This window comes from Equus asinus, chromosome 6 (genome assembly GCF_041296235.1).
Source record: "Equus asinus isolate D_3611 breed Donkey chromosome 6, EquAss-T2T_v2, whole genome shotgun sequence".
NCBI classification, from domain to species: Eukaryota; Metazoa; Chordata; class Mammalia; order Perissodactyla; family Equidae; genus Equus; species Equus asinus.
This window is the reverse complement of record NC_091795.1, coordinates 9,981,791-10,006,072: the sequence shown is the minus strand read 5'-3', so window position 1 is coordinate 10,006,072 and position 24,282 is coordinate 9,981,791. Positions and strand designations below refer to the sequence as shown.

General features: G+C 49.3%; 1 protein-coding gene and 2 long non-coding RNA genes across 7 annotated transcripts in view; 2 read left to right on the top strand and 1 right to left on the bottom strand.

Moving 5' to 3' along the window:
* The window catches only part of LOC106832686 (uncharacterized), a 52,052-nt gene extending 37,670 nt beyond the window's left edge, over nucleotides 1-14,382 (bottom strand). For 3 of the 5 annotated variants that reach the window (XR_006529526.2, XR_011503829.1, XR_011503828.1), the window contains exon 1: nucleotides 12,488-12,631. This is a non-coding gene — a long non-coding RNA (uncharacterized lncRNA). Of the gene's footprint in view, nucleotides 1-12,487; nucleotides 12,632-14,245 lie in introns of those variants that run through there. The other 2 variants (XR_011503831.1, XR_011503832.1) reach the window with 1 other exon arrangement.
* An 18-nt stretch (nucleotides 14,383-14,400) lies between these two features.
* Nucleotides 14,401-16,514, top strand: LOC139045483 (uncharacterized). Its single transcript, XR_011503827.1, has 3 exons — nucleotides 14,401-14,705; nucleotides 14,931-14,990; nucleotides 15,581-16,514. It is a non-coding gene; the product is annotated as an uncharacterized lncRNA (long non-coding RNA).
* Nucleotides 16,515-16,560: 46 nt separating this feature from the next.
* On the top strand, nucleotides 16,561-18,296 carry POU3F3 (POU class 3 homeobox 3). The gene has a single exon (XM_044773068.2). The coding sequence runs from the start codon at nucleotides 16,651-16,653 to the stop codon at nucleotides 18,145-18,147; it is 1,497 nt and encodes a 498-aa protein (XP_044629003.2). The 5' UTR covers nucleotides 16,561-16,650; the 3' UTR covers nucleotides 18,148-18,296.
* Nucleotides 18,297-24,282: the final 5,986 nt, after the last annotated feature.

The following is a 24,282-nucleotide window of genomic DNA, read 5'->3' as shown; positions in this document are numbered from 1 at the left end:
TATCTAATAACTTCAATCAATGTACTCAGCCAAACCTGGCAAGTCAGGCCCCTCAACTCTCTTTATTTAAATCTGGTAAATGATTCAACTGGAGTTCCATTCAGGTGTGTGTTCCATCTCTCATAACATTGGTAGAATGAGGAATCAAGCAATATCTTATAGAATTAGTTGCTATTTTACAAATTTAATCACGATAGATAGCCAAATTAGATTGTTCAAATTTCACTCCTTTTTTTGTTTTTGGTAATAGCTAGGCTGAAGGGAGAGTAGCAATGCCTGAATTCTCCAAATAATTAATCCAATTCTCCAATTTATTTTGCCTTTGGTAAACATTGCCTGGCTCTCTCTTTAAAAGATGCTGGTAGTTGGATGAGGAAAGAAAATAAACGTTTTGAGAGAGCACAGATACACCTCACCTCAATGTGTGTAATTGATAATGTCGAACATTGAGGCTGAATACCTGAAATTGCCCTAGGGTTTCTCTCTGAACCTTCCTCAATTAGCCTCACTCAACTGCGTACAGACTGAAGAAAGAAAGAGAAAAAGTAACAGAGAAAGAGAGAGAAAGGAGGGAAGGAAGGAAGAAGGAAGTGGGGGAGGAAGGAAGGAAAGGAGGGAGGTAAAAATGGTTAGTCTATGAAGTTGGAGTTTAAATTTGAGGGTATTGAAAAGATAATTCACTATGAGAAATGGTTTGACAGAATAACTTGTTCTCCACCACATCCTAGCAGTTTTCTAAGAGCCTAGTTGGATGTGAAACTTGAGATCTGTCAACATTTTATAGTTGCCCTGATTTAATAAGCATTTTTCCTTCTTTTCTTTAACTGCCAAATTTTTTAATGAAATCGAATCTTGGATGCCTACATTCTGGGGAGTTTTATTTGCTATATTATAGTTCTGTCTGCTTTTAGGCCACAGCGTGCCAAAGTATTTATTCTTACAAATTTTTCTATATGTGTAACTTGAGCCTACCAAAATAGTCCTCTACTCATTTCATTAATTAAATTGACAGAAAAGATTATTTTACATTTTTGTAGTGAATGACTCTTCACCCAAATTTTTGAATGAACATTGTGCATTTTTAAATCATTACATAGCCTGTGTCTCCTTATGTCACCCCACACCATGGGATAGAAAACTTTCTCAATTAAAAGACTAACTTATTTTTGCGATTGATTTTAAAACCCATTTAGAGTAAAATGTTCTTACTTCTTCCCAAGTAATATTCTCTTCTTAAAAATTTTCACTTGTGGTATTCCTATCATTTTAACTTCAAATTTTTTAAAAGATTAAGCAACAAATCTCAAAAAGCATATGGGCTAAACCGATTTTTATTTTCACAAGCTCATCACTAATATTTAGATACCACCATGAGTCATCAATCCCTGAAATTCTCTGAAATAAATAAGCAATAAGTTGCATGTGGGAATAAACACCATCATAAGCATCATATACGTTTTTCAGTAAGGAAATATACATCATAAACACAGAAAAGTGAACAAAATATTTTACAGTATCAGTAAAAATAACTCTCATTACTTGAGAGAGGTCCTTCTATCATGGGCTTCAAGAAAATTTCAAAACTTTGTCATTTTGATTCCTTTATCAACTAGGACAAATAGCTTTTAAAGTATAATATTCAAACATAACATTTCTTTACATTTGCTCAGCACAAATGAACATTTGGATTTTTGCCAATGTACTCATTTTAACTTATTGTAATAATTCTTATTTTAACCCAAAAAGGTCTTTGAAAATGCAAAGATTCAAAATACCATCTAACAAGAAGCAAATACATAACACGTCATCCCATACTATACAAATCATTTCAAGTATAAATATATGCTTCGAATTTGCTTTTACATTTTGAATTATCACTAGAACACTGAACGTCTTTCAATGATATAAAAGCCCAGAAAATTAAACTACTTAAAAATGTTTTCTTTACAATGTAATGGAAAATAATACTAATGCTCTTTTTTGTTGTGTCCAGAATTTACTTTTTGTTCTAAGACAACAGTATTTCATTTGCAGGGGGAAAAAAGACAAAATATACCTGACTTTAGATAGAATGTTTATATTTTAAATGTGCATTCTAAAGTATGGTCCCCTTTTTTTATGTAAAACAAGTTATTTAAGTTCATAGGACTTTAAATGGTGGTGTGCTTAAAATATTAATACTATGCATGTATTATTTATTGATTTCGGTGACGTCATCTACAGTTAGTACAATTCAGATTTCAAAGGAAATTTTAAAAAGTTTTTCAAAAGGGATAAGATTTACTCCCTCTTCCTCTTATTTTAAGACTATCTGTTATAGAACGTATTGTTAATCATAGAAGTTTGGTATATTACACATGGGCTTGTTATATGCAAATATATTCAGTTGGGGTATGTATATATTTTGTTATGTTATGTACATAAACATCTACCCTTGTGCATATGTATATTTACATCGTGTATAAATATGTGTACATTACCAAACTCTACTATACTGAAGGAGGAGGAGGAGCTTCTAAGGATTGCCATACAATATTTTAGTTAACTGTTAACTGAGCGCTGTTTTCTATGAAAGTAATGAGGTTTTATTTTTTTCACAGTCCCAAAGGTGGTGGGTGTTTATAGACATGGTTTAGTTATTTACTGTTTTCCAAAAGGCTAGTTTTATGATCTTATGTCAACATATAGTTCAAATAAATTAAAGTGCCACCTCCTCTTCATCTTTCCCTTCTCTTAGGAAGGCCTGTGGTCAAACAGCTTGATAAAGAATTCAAAGAATAGCTAAGCTTTGATTCCAAAAACAAAAGTTCATCTACTTAAACATTAACATTTTACCATTAACACTCTTTATTAAAATTTAGCAGTCTATAAGTTATCTTAGGAGAAGGAGTGATGGAAATTGTATCAAGATACTGACTGGTGAGGGTCTCTTGAGGTGAGTATGTGTAAATTTTACTTAGAGACCTTCTCCAGGACAGGAGGTCTTACAAAGAATTCTGGCTAATAGTAAAACCACCTAACATGAATAAATCCAAGAAATAAAAACTATATACCACTGATATTTCCAAATTCTTGAAAATCTTCAGATGTAAACATTAAGGCAAAAAGAAGACAACTAAAAGTACTTATAAAGTTTCTTTTCAGGATCTTCTGAACCTCATGCTACCAAAAATACAGTTTAGCAATTAGGCTCATATTCTCGGTGTAGGAGAGAAATATTTAGCCTTTTTCTGAATTCTCTCTGCCCTGCTTTCCCCTTGAGAGTCGGACAGTCTGGAGGGGACTGGTTAATGTTTTAAGAAGGAGGAATTTCATTTGGCCCAAGTTTTCTTCTGCTAGTCTGCTTTCTCTTTTCTAATGAGAAGATAACCGACAGCTCTGGTTTTTTTTTTTTTTTTTCCAAATTATGCAAATCGCAGACTGGAGGAAAGGAGAATCATTATTTCAGAACGGAAAAGGTGTGGGTGTCTTCACTTCCACCCCAAATTTCCCATCGCTGGAAAGGAGCCAGCAAAGTGGAAGGGGCTGAGGACAGTGGCACATAACAGGACCACAGCTGAGCAGCTAAAGAGACACCCCAAAAGTGACTTTCAGTTGGTTCCTACCTCGTCCCTATGCCTCCAAATATAAAAACAACCTCCATGCAGCAATTTTTAAGGCCAAGGCAGAGAGGAAGCAGATACACAAGCCCCCTGAAACGTGGCTTCCCGGTGGGGGAAATCCAGTCTAAAGAGCAGGCTGAATGATGGGAATTCTCTCGGTGGCATTTCTCAGAGAACATTGTCCCTTTCAGCATTACCCTCGCTCACGTGGGTCAGCGTGTCCATGAATATCCCCGGACCGCAAGGGGGATCTCTTTGGGAATCAGACGGGATGAAGGCGAAAGAAGCAGACGCGTGTGCAGAGAATGTGTGTGGTGGGGGGGCAGAGGCGGGAGAAGCACTAGGGTTGCAGATTTAGATCTCAAGGCTGAAAAGGTTACGCTTGCACCAGAGCATCCTCTAACGCCGCCTGCCCTGCCCTGCGCGCGCACCGCACTCACACGCACACCCGCCCTCGCACAGGCACACTGCCTCCAAGCCGCTCTACTCGCCAGACTGCAGGGCAAGCGGCCCCTCCGAAGCGCGCTCGCCGGAGGTGAGGCGGCCCATTCCCGCCAGGCGCCCGGCATGGCCCCTGCGAGCGGACGGCGACCTCTCGGGGTTCCGGAGGCCACGGGCCGGGAACGAGGCGCGCGCGCCGCACCAGCCGGGCTGCCCGGCGCGGACTGGAGAGGGGGCGGGAAGGCGACCAAGGAGGGGGCGACGCCGGCAGCATCCCGCCCCGCGCGTCCCGCGCTCCCCTCTCTCCCTCCTTCACCGCTGCCCGCCGCTCCTCGGCCGCCGGGAGCTCGCCTGCGGAAAGGCACCGGCGCCGGGCGTGCGGGCGGGCGCCGGCGGGGCGTCGGCGCGGGCAGCGCGGAGCACCCACCCGGCCCGGGCATGGCCGCGGGCGGTGCGCTGGCTCCTCCCGGCGCTGGCCTGCAGGGGGCGTCGGCGCGTCCGCGCCCCATGGGGGCCTAGCAGCCAGCCTCGGGGCGCAGGGGAGGGGCCGGGCGGAGGACCCGGACCGAGCGGGTTTCCTCGGCGCCTCTCTGAAAGGGTCCTGGTGCTCAGCCGCACGACTGAGACAGTGTTTTCACACTTGTCACCAACGAGGGGCCGCGAGGCGTCGCCGTCGGCTCTCGGGTCTCCGCGGCTGGGGGAGCGTGCCTCCTGGCTGGCTGGCTTTGCTTGACTCAATCATCGCTACGGGGTTGGAAGGGGGAGCTTTGCTTTTCTCTCCCCGCAGAGCTGCACAAAGCCTCGGAAAGTTTCCTACTTGGGCGACGAAGGCGGATGAGCCTCGCCTCCTGGCTGGGGCGGACCCAAAAGTACCCGAAGTCTCGCCGGCGAGTTGCGCCCTCGGCTGTCCCAGCAGTCACCCTCAAACGCACATCCCTTCCCTGGCCGAGGGGAGCCGAGGCCGCCTAAGAAACGGCCCCGCCGGGCCCGCTGCTGGGGGCCCGGGGAGCCCTGGGAATCCGCTGCCGGCGCCGCGCCCGGGCGCCCGGCCCCTGCCCAGCCCGCGGGCCGCGCCCGCCTACCCGCTCGCTGGAGCTTTGCGCCCTCAGCCTCGGGGACCTGCCCACCCTACAGCTTCGCTGGAGAAGGAAAATGAGAGCTACGTTCCCAGAGGAACAGAGTTCGCGTCCTCGCAGGGCACCGAGGGGGACTTCATCCGGCCCAGGGGCTCTGCAGATACTCCCCGGGGGGTTGGGGGGGCTCGGGCCAACAGTGACTTTGGAGTAGACCTGATTTTGTGGCACCTCCAACTCCGGAGTCCACGTCCCCTTGTCACTCAAGAAGTTCAGCTGAGCTTTGCGTGGTGACTGTCCCTCATCCTGATCCCGACCCAATAGCCAAGCCAAGGCCAGAGGTGTGCGGACTTTTTCTTTAAAGACCCACATCTTATACATGTGAGATTTTTGTCAGGCGGTACAGATTACTTAAAGCGTACCATTTGTCCGCGATCCAATTTTATTAGGATTTACTCTCATTTGTGCTTGGCTTCTCTGGGGAAATAATGCTTTGATTAATGTAATCCTGGCCCGGGATCCGCCACATGCCCCTCGCCCCTCTCCCAAGAGAAAGGGCCTATTTGACAAACAATAACAGAGCAACTCTTGCAATCTGTCCACACCTTTGGGGGTGGCTGGGGAGAGGGTGACACACGTTCACACGCCGTTTGCTAAATGTAATGGTGCGAGGAGAGAGCCGGCTCTGCAAGGGGCGAACTTTCCAGACGCAGAGCCCTGGGCTCCGAGGCGCGGGGGCACATGGGGAGGGGCTCCAGGTGGGGTGCGCGCGTGGGTGCACGTGCGCGCCTGCCCTCTGCTTGCTCGAGTGTCTGCTTCTTTGTCCCCCGCCACAGGCCTCCACGACTGGGGTCTGTGCGCTCTCCGTGGGCAGCCCCCGGACCCAGGGCGCGTCCACAGCGCCCACCCGCGGCCCCAAAGCACCTTGAGAGCAGATCTCAGGGCATAACCAGGCACAGACCTGAGGCGCCCTGCTGCTGCCAAACCTTGGCCCGAAACCTAGAACCTGGGACCAGATTCAACGGTTCTCCTCATGCATACATGCATCCATCCGTCCATCGATGCGGACATGCATACAATACAAATCCTCAGACGCAGGCACCGAGAGCGGCACCTCGCCCCCTTTCCCGCTCGCCCTCCTTCTGCGCAGCCCTGGCCCCCTTCCTGAAGGGAGAACAGCTCAATTGCGAAAAGGAGCCAAGGAAGGAAATCCCAGGCTCGGAGGCGCCCGCCCGCCGATGCTCTTCTGGTCCCCGTCCCTGTCGCCCAGTCCCCACCCCCACCGTCCCCAGCTCAGGGAGGGCGGGGACGCGGCGGTGCGAGGGGTCCTGCCCTGCTCCACCAGAACAAAGCCCACCGCGGGAGCCCGCGGCCGCGCACCGAGCCGGTGACAAAGGCGGGCGGGCGGCGCCGAGCTCCGAGTCTGCGCTTCCACAGCAGGCGGGGAAGGAGACCTGGAAGACAGGGTGCGATTTGCACCCGGCTTTTCCTGGGCTGCCGTATCTCGCTCCTGGGTACCCAATGACCTGTTAGGGTGACTCAGCGTTTACCTCTTCGCTGTCCCGCACCCCCATCTCCCTCTCTCTTGTCCTCTCCTGTCCCCGGTCTCCTCCATCTCGCCCTGCTTTTTCCTCAACCTCACTCCTTTTACCTTACTCCCTTTTCTCTTTGCCTTTTTAAAAATCTCTTTTCGTTTTTATTTTCCGTAGAAAGCAATGCTAATTCGTCTTCTGAAGGCCGCTCTGGGTGTTCAAATAACAGTCTGAAAGCCCTTATAGGGGAGTGCTTGGGGAGTAAAGGGACCCTCTTCATTTTATTATGCAAACTGTGCTCCAAATAAAATGCAGTCTAAGGAAGCAGAGCTTGGCCCTGGGACCCCAACAAGTCGCCGCCTATTCGGGAGAAGTCGCTTCTGATGGCCACAAATCACTGGGGGGGCGGGCAGGGGACCCGCCGCTGTGGAATGGAGACCTCGAGCGCTGGTGTCCCCCAAAGCAAACCTTTCTAGGGAAACTTCCAACCTGACTTTCTAATCCTGGAAAGGAATCAATCTCTTGCTAGACACCCCCCCCCCCCCACCCCGCCCCCGCCCCGCAATCAAATTGTAGTGTTTTCTAACTTAGGTGACTTTAATAGTCAGTGTTTTTCCAAGTGAAGTTTTACTGGTTTGTTTTTGCGATGTGAAATAAAAATAAAGGGAACACAAGCTATACCCTTTGGACAATGCATGCCTTCCGTTCTGGAGACTTCATGCACCCTGATATAATGCTAAATTCATAGTGGATGTCTGTCAAGCACCGCTGTAAGCCTCGGGTCCTCCCCTTGGGCTTTAGTGAGTAACCAGGCCCCCAGAGAAAATTTGGAAGGAAGGGTGAGTGTTCCAAGCAATAGAAGACACGTAACTTTTAACTTGAGACTAAGACACCCCAGTTGCATGAAGCTACAGTGAGCAAGGCCACTTAGTTCTACCACCAAAGTCTCTTTACCAGATATTTTCACGCTGAAAACCCTGGAGTATTTGAAGTGTCAAATGCCAGTGAATATTGGTACTGTATTTTAAAAGTGAACAAAATAGCCACACTTTCTCGAGGACCCCATAAGGCTGACTGGTCTAGGGTAGGCCTAGGGAGAGAGCAGGACAGTGAAGTGGGAGCTTCAGCACTCACAGGAGAGAAAATTCCACATAAGCACCATTTGGGGGAAATGCCCAAACGAGCAGCTTTCAGTCCAACAAGCTGCAATCTGCACCCAGGTCCTGAGAGTAGCTAAGGTCAAATGTCAAAAAGAAAAAAACCAAAAACCTAATAATAAAAAAACAGAAGCACCAAATTGCAAGAATTGTTTTCTGGTGTGCCACAACGACTCTTATCCATCCCAAGACTACCTGGTTCCAACCCAGAAAGGAGATGCTGTATGATATGTAGGGAATGTTTGGGGTAGGGGATGTCCTCAAGGGAGAAGAGAATTCAATTCTGTTAGGACCACAAGCTCAAAAAAGCCAACCACCCCTCTGCCAAAGCTGAGTCACTGTCTCTGAGTTTTTTTTTTAAAAACATAGACACAAAAACACCAAGTTGACCTTGGAATATTTTTCTAGCTAGGACATACCCATATGCTTTTGATAATACATCGTCTCTGTGGTCAATCAGCTGGGCTCTATGTTACCTATCCCTGGGAATTTAAATTAGAAGAAGACCACTGTGTTGGGGGGTGGCGTGGGGTGGGGTGGGGTAGGGTAGGGCTGTGGGGGGGGGGGATTGGGGAGAATAGTCCATCACCCTGTGTCAGTGACCGGCTTCCCTAGTGATTGGTAGCTTGCACTGCAGACTTGTCAGGTGCACGCGTGCAGCTAGAGTGGGTGAGCTGTTGGAAATGGGTTGTTTTAAAAGCATACACTCGATTACCAACTTACCATGACTTCTTAATTTAGATTCCACAATCTGAAAGGGCCTGTGGTTTAAAGCTTTCCTATATGCATCAGAAGTAAAGCTCCTTAATGTAGGGTGAGAAACCATAGTGTCTGAATTATAATTGCTCCTTCAAACCCATCTAAGAAAACTAAGTGCTTGTTCCTTTCCTACAGATCAGATAAATCAGTTATCAAAGCGATACAAAGAACCGGGGGAACCATCGGTGTGCTTCAAAAACTCAGCAGACCAACAAACAACTCATCCACTGCCAGGACAGAAAATATTCATTTCTACCCAAAAACTATGGTTGAAGAGCCCTTTCCTTTGTATATCGCACACAGTGTAGACTGTGAGGATGCTTAACACTTTCACTTGCAAATGCTAATGGTAGATGTGCTTCTGCTCTGCTGAAATATCAGGGCACCTCAGCATTCTCAAATGGAAGTGAAGGAGTGAATATCCATTATGTGTTTGTGCATTTGACTCAGCTAATGTTCTTCACTCTCTCACTTGGCAAAAGCAATTTCACCATCCCCAACAATTTAAAAGTCTGTAGCTTTGCCCAGCACTTTGGATCTTAATTCACACCCAGCTCGATCGCTTCCACCTCCAAATCATAACAGAACGCTAACGCCGTCTCTATAATATGTCAGTTCTCAAATTAACTTGTTGCTTTACCCCAAATTATCATTTTCTGTTTCTTTTACTTTTTTAGGTAAAAGACTATAGATATCATGAGGGGCAAGCATTTTTTTTCCTTTCGGGTTTTTTTTTTTAATACCTTTGTAAAAAAAAGGAAAGTAAGTAGCAGACAAGATAGTAGCAATCACAGATCTCACGAAAAGTGATACAAAAAATTATGCTCTAAATATGTCCTATTATTGCTTAACTAGGGTTTTGTAAAATGTCTGAGTAAATAGAAAAGTTTCCTTGCTCCTTAATAATTTTTCAACGCATTCCGCGCCAGGGCATGCAAAGTAAGCGAGAGCTCTGAGGCATTTGTCCAGTTCATGTGGATCGCCCCCAGAAGTCTTTTGTCTAAAATGTCCAGATAGCTGGTGAAAAAGCAATGTTTGGGTTCAAATTACACAGTTTCCTCAATTTTCCACTTTGTTTTATTAACACAAACCTGACAGTACATTTCCTGACTCTAAATGTGAGAGCTTGCAGGCAAAAATCACTGAATTAAAATATTTTTCAGAGTGTCTCCTTTGCTTACATCATTCCCATAATCTTTCAACCCTCCTAGATTAAATACCATTTAAATCCAAATCTTGACTTTTTAAAGTTAGTTTCAAAGAAAAACTTCTCAGGGCTGGAACCTGGTTGACTCGGAGTTGGGTTAGAAAGAATAAGGTGCCTTGCCCCCCTCTTCCTGAGGAACATTCGAGCTTTCACGTGATGCGCCCCTTCCTAACAGGCTCGGTGACACATTCACAGGTGCGTTGAACTACTGAACCAGAGAAGCCAGCTTCTCACTTCCAGTCACTCATGGCTTCCCTTTCTTAGTCATAGTCTCTAAATCTCCTTGGGAAAATTGTTAGTGACAAACTGACTAATTCCTCAGAACTGGTCAGGATTTGCCCCTCACTATTTTAGGAAATTTTCCACATCTTTTTCATCCTGACCACAATAAAGTTCAGTCTTCGCTGGCAGTATCTAAAAATCTCTGAGGCGGAAACCTTGTGCTCTATTAAAACTTTTCTTCAACTGTGTTAAGTAATGCTGTGCTAAAAAGTTTCAAGCCCACAGTTACCTCTAAGCAATGGCTATTTTGTATTTTCTTTTCCCTAACAAGCCTTTCAAGGATGAATCCAAAATCTTTCTACAACCATAGGAGGTACCAACAATTAAAGTAGCCATTAAGTATCAAATGGAGTAACAGAGATCCTGGAGCCTGGACTAAATGTCTAGGAGCTTGAGTTTTATTTAGAAGTCAAAGCATGTATCAAGTTGAAGAACGTTCATTACTTAATAGATAATACCTTAGAATGCGTTTTGTTTTCTTGACTGTTTCCCAAAAAATACAACCTGAAAGGCACCTTCTTAAGTAGCTCATTACATACCCTCAAGGATCTCTTCAAAGAGTTTTTGCTTCCACAGCCCAATTCTGTTTTCCAGCCCTAGATACACTTCCCTGAGAGAAATGGATGAATTTTTTTTTTAAGTGTATTTCTTTCAGGGCCATTTCACGGATGTGGGTGGGTGGGAGATGAGGAGGTCATTGTCCTCATATTTAAGACCCTGCGTTATGCAATGAATTCACTTCTCATTGTGAATATGTATGGAAAGGTAGGGCTGTTTGTTCCTTTGGCAAGTTTGGATGAGCAGATTTGCTTTCGAAAACAGCCAGGTTTTCCTCAGAACCTGCTAAGACGAGTCAGTGCGCCCCCTGCTGACAAGTCCGCAGTGGGACTCCTGAGCACTTCCAAAGTTTATTTTGTTCAGTAAACCGTGTCATATAAAATTAACAACCACCAATAAAATTAGCTTATATGTTTCAACTGTAAAAGTCCAAAACAAAATAAAGCTAGTTTTAGCAGCGCTAGAAATCTCTAGTTTGGCTTCTTCTCTTTGGCTGAACCAAGGTCCTTTTATCTAAAGCCCAGTGCACAAACATATAGCTTAATGTGACTAGTGTTCTTCCTTTTATTTCTTTCTCTATGGCAACCAATATGCTCTGCTCAGAAATGTTCCCCATCAAGGAAACAAATGATCTTCAGGGAGCAGCTCTATATGGCATCTGGTCCAATGGAGCACAGAGAGTTAACCCCAGTCAAAAGCAACGCTGCCAAGCACGTAAACAAGGAGTGGAAAACTGGCGATTCTTACCACCACCACCCCCAACTGAAACCTCTTCCTCCCCCCTTACAAACCATTTCATTGATTAGGCATCAACTATTTCCAAAGAAATTACACATTTTAAATTGCAAGGTGTTTGGGATACAAAAGTGCAATAAAATTCCAGCCATTTGAGTCCACCCTCTCCTCACCCCAGACGCTGCTTCCGTTAAAAAGAACAAAACCGAGAAGCTTTAAGAATCCTCTCCAGTCAATTTCACTAAGGTAAGGTGCTCACACAGGCTTGGACTCGGCCTAGCCATTTCCTCCAGCCATATTTATCTAATTAACTGCACCTAGCAAGTGACTGCACCCTCCATTTTCACAAAACCCAGGGACAGTAGCAAGGAGGGGGGCAAGGCCAGCTGTCAAAAATGGAAAACAAAGTAAAACCTAGTCTGTGAAGCAAACACTCCAGCCTCCTCTGGGAGTGAAGTGCAGGACGTCCTGGTTAGTTTTGATCGATCCCCCGCTTTCTGATGGACTTTCACTTCGAGCTGGGAGGCTGCAACGAAGCCCCTGCTCCCCAGACAAGGCAGTGACCAGGGTGCGCTGACTTCCTGCCTCTTCTTCCTCCCCTGCTTCCTTCTTCTCAGCTCTCTGCCCTCCCTTTGCCAACCCCCCTCCCTCATCCCACCCCCCTGCTCCCAGCAGGAATCCACCCACCCCAACCCTGGGCAAGCACACATAGTTCACCACATGAGCACTGCATACAGAAAGGGGATTTCTTCCCCTCTAGTCATGATTCTCCAGAAAAAAATTCCAAAAACAAGAAATATTTATAATACTGCGTGCTTTATAATCGCTTCTTTTCTGGGGCTTTTTTCCCCCTCACAATCAACAATTAAAATTAATAGCACTCCCCCCCCCCAAAAAAAGCAAAGTGCCTTGCTGTGGGGCGCTTTGGATTGAGTCCATTTTTAATGTAATATTTCAGCAGGACTGGTTTTTTTCACTCTCCCCCAACACACTTTCCCTTCCTTCCTTCAAAACAGTTGCTCTGTGAACCCTCTCTTGTCCCAAGCAATGAAAATAAGCTCCCAACCCTACCAGAGCATAAATAAACCGAAAGGAAGGGGAGCAAAGCAGAAAGTAAGGAAAGAAAATGAAAAACACTTACCGAGCAAACTTCCAGGGTTAGATTTTAAAATAAAAGAAGAGGTTTTATTATTTTTTTTAAATAAGGTGACTGGGGGGTGGGGGGGGGAGGTATGTTCTCAACTCCCCAGAAGCGACGCATCCTAGTCTTCCCTTTACACTGACTCCTCTAAGCCCAGCTCTCCACTAGTCTATTATTTTCACCAAAATATATGAAAATGTATGCAAATGAAAATCAGCACTAACTGTTCTCCCCTTGTTATATACTTTGGATTTTTTTTTCCAGACAAAACAATCACACTCGGCAAAGGGAGGGGGCGGATGGGGTGGGGCTGGGGGGGGGGGCGGATGGGGAGAGACTGGAGAACCAAGTGCGCCGAAAGGGGGGAGGACGAAGGGGACAGACTTCGCAACAGCAGCGTATTTCTGTTATCGAGGAGCGCAGCGTTTTGGGGGGCTTCCCAGACGCACACACATCCTCCTTGAAAAGAAAGAAAGTGGATCTGTTTGCAGAGGCGCTATCACGTTTCATCAGGCCACCTGAGACTGCTTTTGAAAGCGTGTACTGTGAAATTCATAGCAGTAATTTAGACAAAATCCTCACTGTATATTAATGAAAGGCGGCCCCGTGGCTCTGTTCCTATCCTCCCCATTCAGTGTAAACAAAACCACGAGACTCTCTCGGTTTTTGAGCCGGATCCAAGCAAAATCGGCAGGAAAGGAAAACACGGGGTGCTGGCACCGACCATTCAAACGTCTGCACCTGGAGATCTCGGATTTATTCAATGAAATCTGTGTTCCATCTTTTATATATACATATACGCATACATAAATAGAAAAAGGAACCTTAGGGGAATGCAGGCGAAAAAAATCCGTTCTGTTTGGGGTTTGGTTACCACTGCCTTTCCGATCTATACCTTAGCAAGAATGGCTTTGCTAAAACCTACCTACGGTGGCATCTCTCCCCCGGCAAGCTGGAGCTGGACGAGCTCCTACATAGGTTCTACGCGTCTACTGTGAATTTTGAGATCACGCAAAGGCTGCGTGGCTGCGGCTGGGCTGCAGAGCTCCGGCTTGAACCGAGTTCACCTAACTGCGCCGAGCACAGGAATTTTTCATGGGGAGAGAAGGGCAGCCCCGTTCACGTTTTAATCGGAGCACACCGGCGGCTCCGCGTCTACGTCCAGGGCCGCCGCTCGGGCGGCGGGCGCGGCAGGAGCTCAGGACCGCCAGCCGGAGGAGCAGGCTGGGCGGCGGGCGCACCCGCAGCTAGGGGTGCGGGGTGCACATACACGCACACTCATTAGGAACGACGTATTTATTGAATGTCCGAGTTGGGTTAGTGCATTGGAAATCCCCGAGGAGGGTTCAATTTGCCCTTGTTTTCGTTGCCACTTTCTCTTTTTTCTTGGTTCGCTGCGGTTCCTCTGTGCAGCGTTTCCGCTTGGCCGCGTCCCCCCACCCGGCTCCTCCCGCCTACCCCGCGCACTCCCCCTCCCGTCCCCTTAACTCTTTCAGCCAGGCTGGGGCTGAGAAAGCGTTTGTCGCCGCCAGCCCCATCCACTACGCAAACCCATCTGAGACAAAAAAGAAAGAAAAGGCACCACCACCGTGCCTAAGAATAGCAAGCAAGCAAAACACCACCAATAAGCACACTGAAATACACACACACACACACACACAATGTAAGCGGTGGAGGGCGCGGCTAGTGGAGCCGGTTCCTGAGGCCGGCTCCTGCCACGACGGGAGTTCCTAACGCCATGGGGTGGAATACACTTACGATATATCTATGGGGAAAGGCCGGGCTGATTGCTTTTCAAATACAACGCCTGGCTCCGCTGACCGGCACCTTCCAAACTCACAAGGGCACGCACGCTACTTGCACGAATCCCAGAGGAGGGGGAGGGAGGAAGGGAGGGAGAGGGAGAGCGGCAGAGAGGGGGTGGGGGAGAGAGCCAGCCGCGGCGGCGAGCGGTCCGTCTCGCACGCGCGGGCACCGCGCTGGTCCTGGGCTGCAGGTTTCCCAGATGATGGCATCCGAGAACTTAAACAAAGGGGGCCGCCGCCGGCGCGAAGCGGCTGCGGAAAGTTGCGGTGGCGGATTTCCAAGCAGCGTGGCCACGACCCGAGCTCTTGGCGATGCGAGCTCCCCCTTCCCACCCCCGCCGAGACAGAGATGGGGGCCGGCCGGTGAAGGAAAAAGGAAACTTTGAAACCACTGGGGACACATCTGCCTATAGGTATTAACGTGAATGGCGCATCCACGCCGCGCGCTTTACTAATCTCTGGGCAGGGGGTGGGGGGCAGGGAGGGCGGCAACAGAACGCAGTGCTAGCTGGAGTGGGTAGGTTGCTATTTTTCACGATTTTTTTTTCCCCTCTTCGTTTTCCTTCTGATTCTCCCCCTCCCCTTTCTCCCACCCCTCCCTCCCTCCCTTTTCTCTCCCCTTTCTTCCCCGTTCCCAGACCTATTGCGAACGCCCAGAACCGCGGAGGGAACGCCAAGGACTCGGCCGGACTCTAAGAGTTAAGATGTGGCGGAGGGGGTGGCGGGGGAGGGGCGGGGAGGAGAAAGTGGCGAGGGGGAGGGAGGCTGGGAGGGGGGGACGACAGATTTCCAGCTTCTACGACGCTCTGCCTAAATTAAAAAGCAACCAATCGGAACGGCCGGAAGGGGGGCCGCGCGTCCTGAGCCAGTCATTTCGGGCCCGCCAATCACCCAGCGGGTAGCCAATCAGCGGGGGCCCTGGTGCTCGACTTCCTTGTATTTGGGAAAGTGTGGTGGTGGGTGCGCGCTCGCGGCGGAGGGTAAACATTCGACAGTCCCTGCTCTGAGAGGGAGGGACAGAGAGCGAACTGTCAGATCCGAGCGAGAGCGGGCGGGCGACAGAGAGGGAGGGAGAGGGAAAGTGAGCGAGGGAGAGAGAGCGCGAACGAGGGCGCAGAGCGAGCTCCCGCTGCAACTCCGCTCCGGCACGGCCAGTGCCAGCGCCGTCGGTGCACTCTACGAGCCGTGCAACGTGCCCACTGGAGTTGGTTGTGTATCAAGGATCCCCTATATGCACACAAACACCTCCACCTCCTCCAATGCACTCTTCTTCCTCCTCCTCCTCCAGACAACTGCTGGGAAAAAAATAAAACACCAACCCCAACCGTCAGCAACAAGGTAACAGAGCAATTCGACCTCATTTTTCTCCTGTTCAATTTTTTCCTTGTTATATTTGTTTCCTAATTTCTGCCCACAAGGAAAGATGTCGCATCAGACTGTGACTGTTGCGAGGAGAATGAAAAAGGACTCTTGTTTCAGAGGCAACCAAGAGCTCCGGCAATAGCAACTTCAGAGACATGCACCATCGCAAGAAGTTTTCCTAGGACAGAACAAAACTTGAAACGCGAGGACCGGAGGGGGAGAGCAGGAGCGAGCCTCTCCTCTCCGCACACGCGAGCAGCCAGCATCACCACGCCTTCAAGGACGAAAAAGTTTTACTACTCTAAGGGAAAACGAGTGAAATGTGTTCCTGAGGAGGAGAGAAGAGAGCGGGCAAGGGAAGGAGCGGGCCGGCTGCTGGTCGTCCAGTTTGGTTGAGGAAGAAAGGAACGGCTTCTTTCTTTGTTGTCTCCCGTGAAACCTTCACTTAGCAGGTGGACGGAGCCCCGCGCCCGGGCAGCGTCGGCGCTCGCCGGAGGACAGGCGGAGGAGCGGGCGCCGGCGCGCCCCGGCACAGAGCCCCGAGCGCAGGCCCGCGCCCCGCCCGGCGAGCCCTGCTGGAGCAAGCCGACCGCGCCGGGGCTGGGGGGCGGCCACGACCCCCCCTGAAGGGGGTGGCCACGGAGCGCGCCCCGAGGAGCGAGGCCCCCTCCCCAGAGCGCTGCTCCTGCTGCTGCTGCTGCTGCTGCTGCTGCTGCTGACCCAGGCCGGCCGGCGACCCCCGCGCCCTGCCGAGCGGCCTTGCAGCTGCAGCCGGGGGCCGCGGCGGCGGCGGCGGCGGCGGCTGGGGAGGCGGCGGAGGCGGCGGCGGCGGCGGAGGCGGCGGGGCCGGCAGGGGCCCGGGGCGGGGGCGGGGGAGGAGGGGGGCGAGGAGGCGGGAGGCGGGGGGGCGCGGCGGCGGCGGCGGCGGCGGCCGCGGCTGCTGCGGCGGCGGCGGCGGCGGTGGTGGCGGCGGTGGGGTGGCGGGAGCGGAGCGGCATGGCCACGGCGGCTTCTAACCCCTACCTGCCGGGGAACAGCCTGCTGGCGGCCGGCTCCATTGTGCACTCGGACGCGGCGGGGGCCGGCGGCGGCGGCGGCGGGGGCGGCGGCGGCGGGGGCGGCGCGGGGGGCGGCGGGGGCGGCATGCAGCCCGGCAGCGCCGCCGTGACCTCGGGCGCCTACCGTGGGGACCCGTCCTCCGTCAAGATGGTCCAGAGCGACTTCATGCAGGGGGCCATGGCCGCCAGCAACGGCGGCCATATGCTGAGCCACGCGCACCAGTGGGTCACGGCCCTGCCCCACGCCGCCGCCGCCGCCGCCGCCGCCGCCGCTGCCGCCGTGGAGGCGAGCTCGCCGTGGTCTGGCAGCGCCGTGGGCATGGCCGGCAGTCCCCAGCAGCCGCCGCAGCCGCCGCCGCCGCCGCCACCGCAGGGCCCCGACGTGAAGGGCGGCGCCGGCCGCGACGACCTGCACGCGGGCACCGCGCTGCACCACCGCGGGCCGCCGCACCTCGGGCCCCCGCCGCCACCCCCGCACCAGGGCCACCCGGGGGGCTGGGGGGCTGCCGCCGCCGCAGCCGCCGCCGCCGCAGCCGCCGCCGCCGCTGCCCACCTCCCGTCCATGGCGGGGGGCCAGCAGCCCCCGCCGCAGAGTCTGCTCTACTCGCAGCCCGGAGGCTTCACGGTGAACGGCATGCTGAGCGCGCCCCCGGGGCCGGGCGGCGGCGGCGGCGGCGCGGGCGGCGGCGCCCAGAGCCTGGTGCACCCGGGGCTGGTGCGCGGGGACACGCCCGAGCTGGCCGAGCACCACCACCACCACCACCACCACGCGCACCCGCACCCGCCGCACCCGCACCACGCGCAGGGCCCTCCACACCACGGCGGCGGCGGCGCGGGGCCCGGACTCAACAGCCACGACCCGCACTCGGACGAGGACACGCCGACGTCGGACGACCTGGAGCAGTTCGCCAAGCAGTTCAAGCAGCGGCGCATCAAACTCGGCTTCACGCAGGCCGACGTGGGGCTGGCGCTGGGCACGCTGTATGGCAACGTGTTCTCTCAGACCACCATCTGCCGCTTCGAGGCCCTGCAGCTGAGCTTCAAGAACATGTGCAAGCTCAAGCCTCTGCTGAACAAGTGGCTGGAGGAGGCGGACTCGAGCACCGGCAGCCCCACGAGCATCGACAAGATCGCGGCGCAGGGCCGCAAGCGCAAGAAGCGGACCTCCATCGAGGTGAGCGTCAAGGGCGCGCTCGAGAGCCACTTCCTCAAGTGCCCCAAGCCCTCTGCGCAGGAGATCACCAACCTGGCCGACAGCCTGCAGCTCGAGAAGGAGGTGGTGCGGGTCTGGTTCTGCAACCGGCGCCAGAAGGAGAAGCGCATGACGCCGCCCGGGATCCAACAGCAGACGCCCGACGACGTCTACTCGCAGGTGGGCACCGTGAGCGCCGACACGCCACCTCCGCACCACGGGCTGCAGACGAGCGTGCAGTGAAGGCAAGGGCCGCAGCGCGAAGAGGGCCGCCGCCGCCGCCAGCACCGCCCCCGCCGCCGCCGCCGCCGCCGCCGCGCCGACCCCGCACCGGGGCGCACCGGGCCGGGCCGGGCCGCCGCCCTCCCCTCCGCCCAAAGACAGGCATGCCCGGCCTTGGAGGAAAAGAGAGCCGGACCAAGAAGACATTTTTGAAGTCCAAGGAAGGAGGGGCAAAACAAACAAACAAAAGCATAATAAATACCCGGGCTGTTTTATATACATATATATAACGAAACCGGAAGAGAAAAAGGGGGCGACCCTGAGATCTCGTCTATACTGCGGTGGTGTTTCGTTTCCTTTCTCTTTTTCTTTTTAAAGAAGGGTGAAGATGCCTAGCGCACCAAAACTGCACTCGTGAGGTTGCTCCCACCCTGAGAAGTCCTACCCGGCAGCGGTGGACAGCACCTAGCACCTGCCTCGTCCTCTCCTCTTAAAAAAAAAAAGGAAAAAAAATCGCATCCCCTTTCCCACCACCCCCTCCCTCCAAAGGGCTGCCTGCAGTGATCCAGCAAAACTTTGCCTCTTGGGAGCGATCTGAGAGGAAGCAGAGGCACCGGGTTTAATCAGGGGATGCCTCTGTGCTCCGGGACCCTGTTTTTCTTGGCCATATTAAAGTCATTGGGGACAAATGAATTGACTATGAAATGGGAAGGAGAAAAAAAGAACAGTCTCCAGCAAAATATATATATTCACAGCTTCTGAAATTAGCAGACTGTATAGCAAAGCCAAAAGAAAAGAATAAGTATTCTCAAAGTAACCTTGGAAATAAAAGCATCACAAAAGAGCAGAGGGATGGGCGAGGGAGAAGGGGACGTCCTCCGAGGAGTGGGAGAGGCCCGGGCCGAGCTGGCGCGCGCGGGCGGACTGGGCGCGGAGAGAGGCCCGGCCGCCAACCCCGGCTTTAACGGCTGCCACTCGGGCTCGGGCGGACGACGCCTAAAGATTCCACCGCTAATATTTTTTTTATTAATATTTTTTATTTTTTATTTCTGGACTGACTCAGATAAAGGGATTTAGAAAGACTGAGCACCAGCCGCTGCGCTTCTCTGGACTCCTCTCCTTAATCCGTTGCCAACTTTGATTGAATGGGTGCTGTGGATGTGATTATATAATACTGCCATTTCCAAGCAGTGTTTTTGGTAGGTTTTAATAAACAGACTTTTCAAAAGACGGCAATATAGAATTGTTAGATCCATTGTTGATCTAAAAATATTTGCTTTATATTTTCATTAAATGACTTCTTTTAATATTTTATTCAGAATACTTATGAACTGCTGCAAAACGGTAATTTATTTTTCCCCAGATCTTGTATTACGTGTTTTTTTCAGACGAGCACAAATCAAAATGAAATGAAAATATGGACAGTTGTTAGGTAATAAGGGTATCTTTTGATGTGATCATTTGATTGTAATTTAATTTGAGTAGTGATTCCGTAAGAGCTGATCGAGAAAATAAATTTGTTAGAATGAAATAGTCTGTGTCTGATGCATAAACACTGTGTGGGAAGAAAAGAGTTCTTTAGAAAATATTTTTCTACTAATGCAAATCCATAAGTGATAGCGCTGAGGAAAGCAGGGCCCCCTCCACCGAAGGTCTGTTTGGAAATCTAGAGGGAAGGACAGTCATGACAGAAACTGATAGAACTTTCACAGTGTCACTCCTTGTGAATCCATCAATTCCACAATATTTTTCTCTAATTTTAGTGTTTTTAGTGTTTTTAGGTGAGATTGTCCAAATACTAGTCCTTTTCTTGGAGATACCTGTGTCCTTTATCATCTTTATCAGAGGATTGGACCACATCACCAGTAAAAATGTGCCAATTGGTTATTAATAGTTAATACAGACCCCCGCCCCCCGCCAAGTTGAGCCTCTCTTTTTCCTCTCATCCCCCCACCATATTGCTATGTCCCTTCCTCTTTTTCTGAAGACTAATAGTTGTGAAGAATACCTTACAAGTCTATCAGATATTTTATATCAATTACTTCCCATTAATAACTATGTGTAATTAAGTTTAAGTTATTGAGCTGTTTTGGGGTTTTGTTCAGTTTGCTTTTCCTATAATGAAAGAATGTAGTTCCAAAATCCTAATTATGATCCACACTGCATTCCCCTCAGTGTGATGACCAGCTCAGATTTAAGATTCTGCATTTCTGTGTTTCTGTCTTTCCCCAGGACAATTCTGTATCTTCTTTACTGGTGCTGGGGGTTTTAGCTTTTTTGATCACTCTTTAGATACACCCTGCAGATCGGTCACATTTATCAAGTCAATGCATCAATATTTACAATGTGGGAAATGAAAGTGTAATGCCTCACGTTGTAAGTACTAAAGACGCAAAAGGCTCTGCTTAGTTGAGTCCCTTCATATTGTACTTAAAAAAAAAAGTATTTATGGGTGATAAAGCAATGATTTTATAGATTAATTTCCCCCAATCTCATTTAGCTGTCACTCACTTCTTGCCTTCTTCTCTCATCTTCAGACCCTCTCCCTATGCTATCGATGCAGGGGTTAAAAAACCCAGAAAACTGTGAGAGCAACAAGGAACTGTTATTTCTTCCAGACAGACCCTGTGTCACTTTCATAAATCAAGCCCAGCCAGATGGCCGTGTATTGGGTTGCATTATTTTAAACACCAAATCGTACTAAAAATCACAATCATTTTGATTTGTGAAATCTGAAAAAGGCCATATTTATTAAACAGAGAGAAGGAAAAAAATGAAAACAAGAAACCACAATTTACTTTTCTTTGCCTTCTTATTTCCTATTTCTCTTGCTATTGTAATTTCTCTGCTCAGCAAATTTACAGTCTGGAGTAGGGGGTGGAGACAAACCTCATCATTTTTTGAGGGTCTACAGGGGCAAGCAAAGAGGGCCTTACTGGAAGGCTGAGCATTGGGTGTGGTTGTTTTCATACGGTGGGTACCACTGGCACGTGAGATGAAATCCTGTATCCCCTACAGGAATGGTTGTGGTGCAGTAGACAGAGACTGGGTCTATTTAAAATTTTAGGAGGTGTTTGCTTACTTGATTTGCCTGACAACAAAAGAACTAACATTAGATTTCACACTGTTTTCTATTAAAAAGCATCCTTTGCTGATTACTTTGGAAGAAGCCCTGATTTAGGAGCAGCAGAGTAACTTTTAATTGGAGAAGCTGGGAAATCAAGCCCATTTTATTTCATTATGTTGCATTTTTTAAAGTGAGCTAACGCTTGCACTCGGTATTTTAAAAAATCAGCCCTTTGAATGTATTTACAAAATGAAATTTGTGGTTGAAAAACAAAAGAGGGCAGATACAACTGAGAGGTTTTGTGCTAAGGCTTATATTGTTACACATGTAAATAATGAAAATATTGTTATATATCACCAGATCTTTTTAATGAATTTGGTCATTGTGTTCCTTTGCAGCGCAAGTGTCTTGTGCTTCGTAAAGTGCCCATTTGTTTCCTCCATTTCAGTCCACCCCCTCCTCCCCTTCCAACCCAAAGGAAAGTGACAAAGTTCTGTTCCATCAATCTGGCTAATTCCAAGCTAGGCCCATTTATAGTTTGCAGTGTCCTGTGGCTCTTGAGCCTGTGCAAGGCCCAGTCACCTCATTCACCCAGCCATCTTCCCGTGCAAGTCTGGGTGATTAATCATTCAAGGTGTATTTTAAATAGTCACTTTGCTGTTGTTGCTCTGCCTTTTTTCTTTCTTTTTAAGTACTTAGCCAAGGACTACTTCTTTGTTCCAAAATACAACTATTCATTATTGATCTTAGAGATCCCCTCTGCTTCCCTGAAGCCTGCACTGTTTGCTCATTACCATGCTTATAATCTGTTTTGTATGAATGGTTTTCAACATTCCGAGAATAATTGGTTCTAATATTAACTGCAGTATATACTATTGATAGTTTTATCGATAAGTGTAATATTTTAAATAACTTTAACAATTAAATTTGTTTTTTAAATTATATATTTGTAAAGTATTTATCCTGTTGGAAGCAACAATATATTGTTGTATTTATTCGTTTATTTTTGTAATAAATGATCAACCTCTTCAAGCTAAATCAAAAATGACACTTTTATATATTTATACAAAATGCATTTTAAGAGATGGGCATATTTGCACCAATTTGTATGTAAATCGAGTAAGATCCATCAATAACTGGTAGCTTGCAGAACTAAATTGAAGGAAGAAACATTCTCCCCACATGGAGTTTAGTTCGCCCAAGTTCCAGGGTAATTAATCAAACTCTAAAATGGATGCAACAAGTATTGGCACTGGATACAGACTTGAAATTAATTATTTAGGAGGTGGACCTGGTTTTTTTCAAAGTAGAAGGATAGAAACGAAAGAATTCGCTTCTGTCATGAAACACATGTGGCTGACTGGAACGATCAAAACCGATGCTATGTATCAGTGGTAAAACCTAATACCTGGCTGTGCTCAGACATCTATGCTGGGGAAGGGTGTTGAAAGAGAGTTAAGACTTTGAGGCTATCAGTGACCAGCAGCAAGGTGATGTAGGAGAAAGAGTTGTGTTATTTATTTTTTAAATAGATCCTCTTAAAATGGCTCAGAGTGAAGAATCTCTTTCTCCTATTCCTGCTTCTAACAGCAGAAACAGTCACTACAGGTGTTGTTGTTGTGTTGTTGTTGTTGTTGTTAAGAGAGATACATGTAAGAAGTGTGGGGGCCACCTCTCCAGCTCTCCAAGTTCTGTAGGTCACTTGGTCATCTCAGTTCCTCAGGGGGCCTGTTCCGAGGGCCTGAAGGTCACCCACGTGATCTCCTGGCTGCCGGAGCCCCACCGTGGGCTTGATCTTGATTTCAATAAGGAAATCAGAGGGCTCTGGGTTTGCCTCCTGAACTTTCCAGTGTAGGAAAGGAAATAGTGCAGAGGCTGGAAGAGATGGATGGGGGCGGGGGCAGCGGAGATAGCAAGAGGGGTACTTGTGTAATCAGATTCTTTGATTTTGTTAGCCTGGCTCATGGCCTATTAATTAGATTACTCTCTCTTTCATTCTTGATTTCACATCCGTGTTTGTTCCTGTGTCCTAAAATGTGGGCGCGAGCGTGGCGAGCAGGAGCCTATGATGTCACTGCCGGCCAGCGCTGGCCGCCTGGCCTTCTGGAGGGCTGTGGGGTGCGTTCTTTATGAGTCGGGTCTTCCTCAAGGAAGAGTCGGCTCTGGAAGTGACCTCAGAGGGGTCTGGGGAGAGGGCAACTGGCATTCTCGCGACGGCACGATGTGTGCGCTAGTGTGTGTGAGCGCGCGCGTGTGCGTGTGTGCCGCGTGCCTGTGGGCGAGGGTGAAGGGAGGGGCTGCGGAAATTCTCAGCCTGGACTCTCAAGCCCTAGGGACGCAGACGGCTTGCTCAGGTGCAGAGCCTGCCTCCAGTGGAAATGGGAGCGCAGAGGAGCAGAGGAAGGTGGTGCTGGGGACTCGGGGCAGCGGGCGTCAGAAGCCCAGCTTCTTTCTGGGACGCAGGGCCTGCCGGCGCCGAGGTGGGGCGGTGGCGGTCGCGGTGGGGTGGCCCGGTCCCTGCTTGGCCCGGCCCAGCCAGGCGGCCTGGCCGGAACAGCTGCTGCCAGTCCCACAAGTTGTTTTCCTCGTGGCGACCATTCAGCAAAACGCAGGATCCTTTCTCAAAGATTTAAATTTCGCGGATGAATTACCATACACCGGTTGCTTAGCAACTAAATTCAAGCAGGGCTAAGAATATGCAAGCTTTTTGTATTCTCATTAATAAAAATGCCACTCTGACACAGCAACCCGACTTTGGATCACTGCAACTTCTGTAAAAGCCGTAGGAGAATACAAACCGATCCTGCCATTTAATTACAGATCAAAATGGCTTGAAACGCGATGTTTTGTTCATCTATCTTCCTAAAAGCGATGTAAAAAATAACGGCTTTTCAAGAGCAGTAGTAAAGTCTGTCTTTTTTTTTTTTTTTAATGGAGTTGTCTATCGTGGTTAATGATAATTGTCAACTGAAACTTTTTGAAACACAGGTTAAAATTACCCTTTTCATCAAGATTTCTCCTCTCCCCCTCAGTTCCTATCCTCTGATCCTGCTCTCCCTTCCCAGCCTAGTAATAACAATTATTATTAT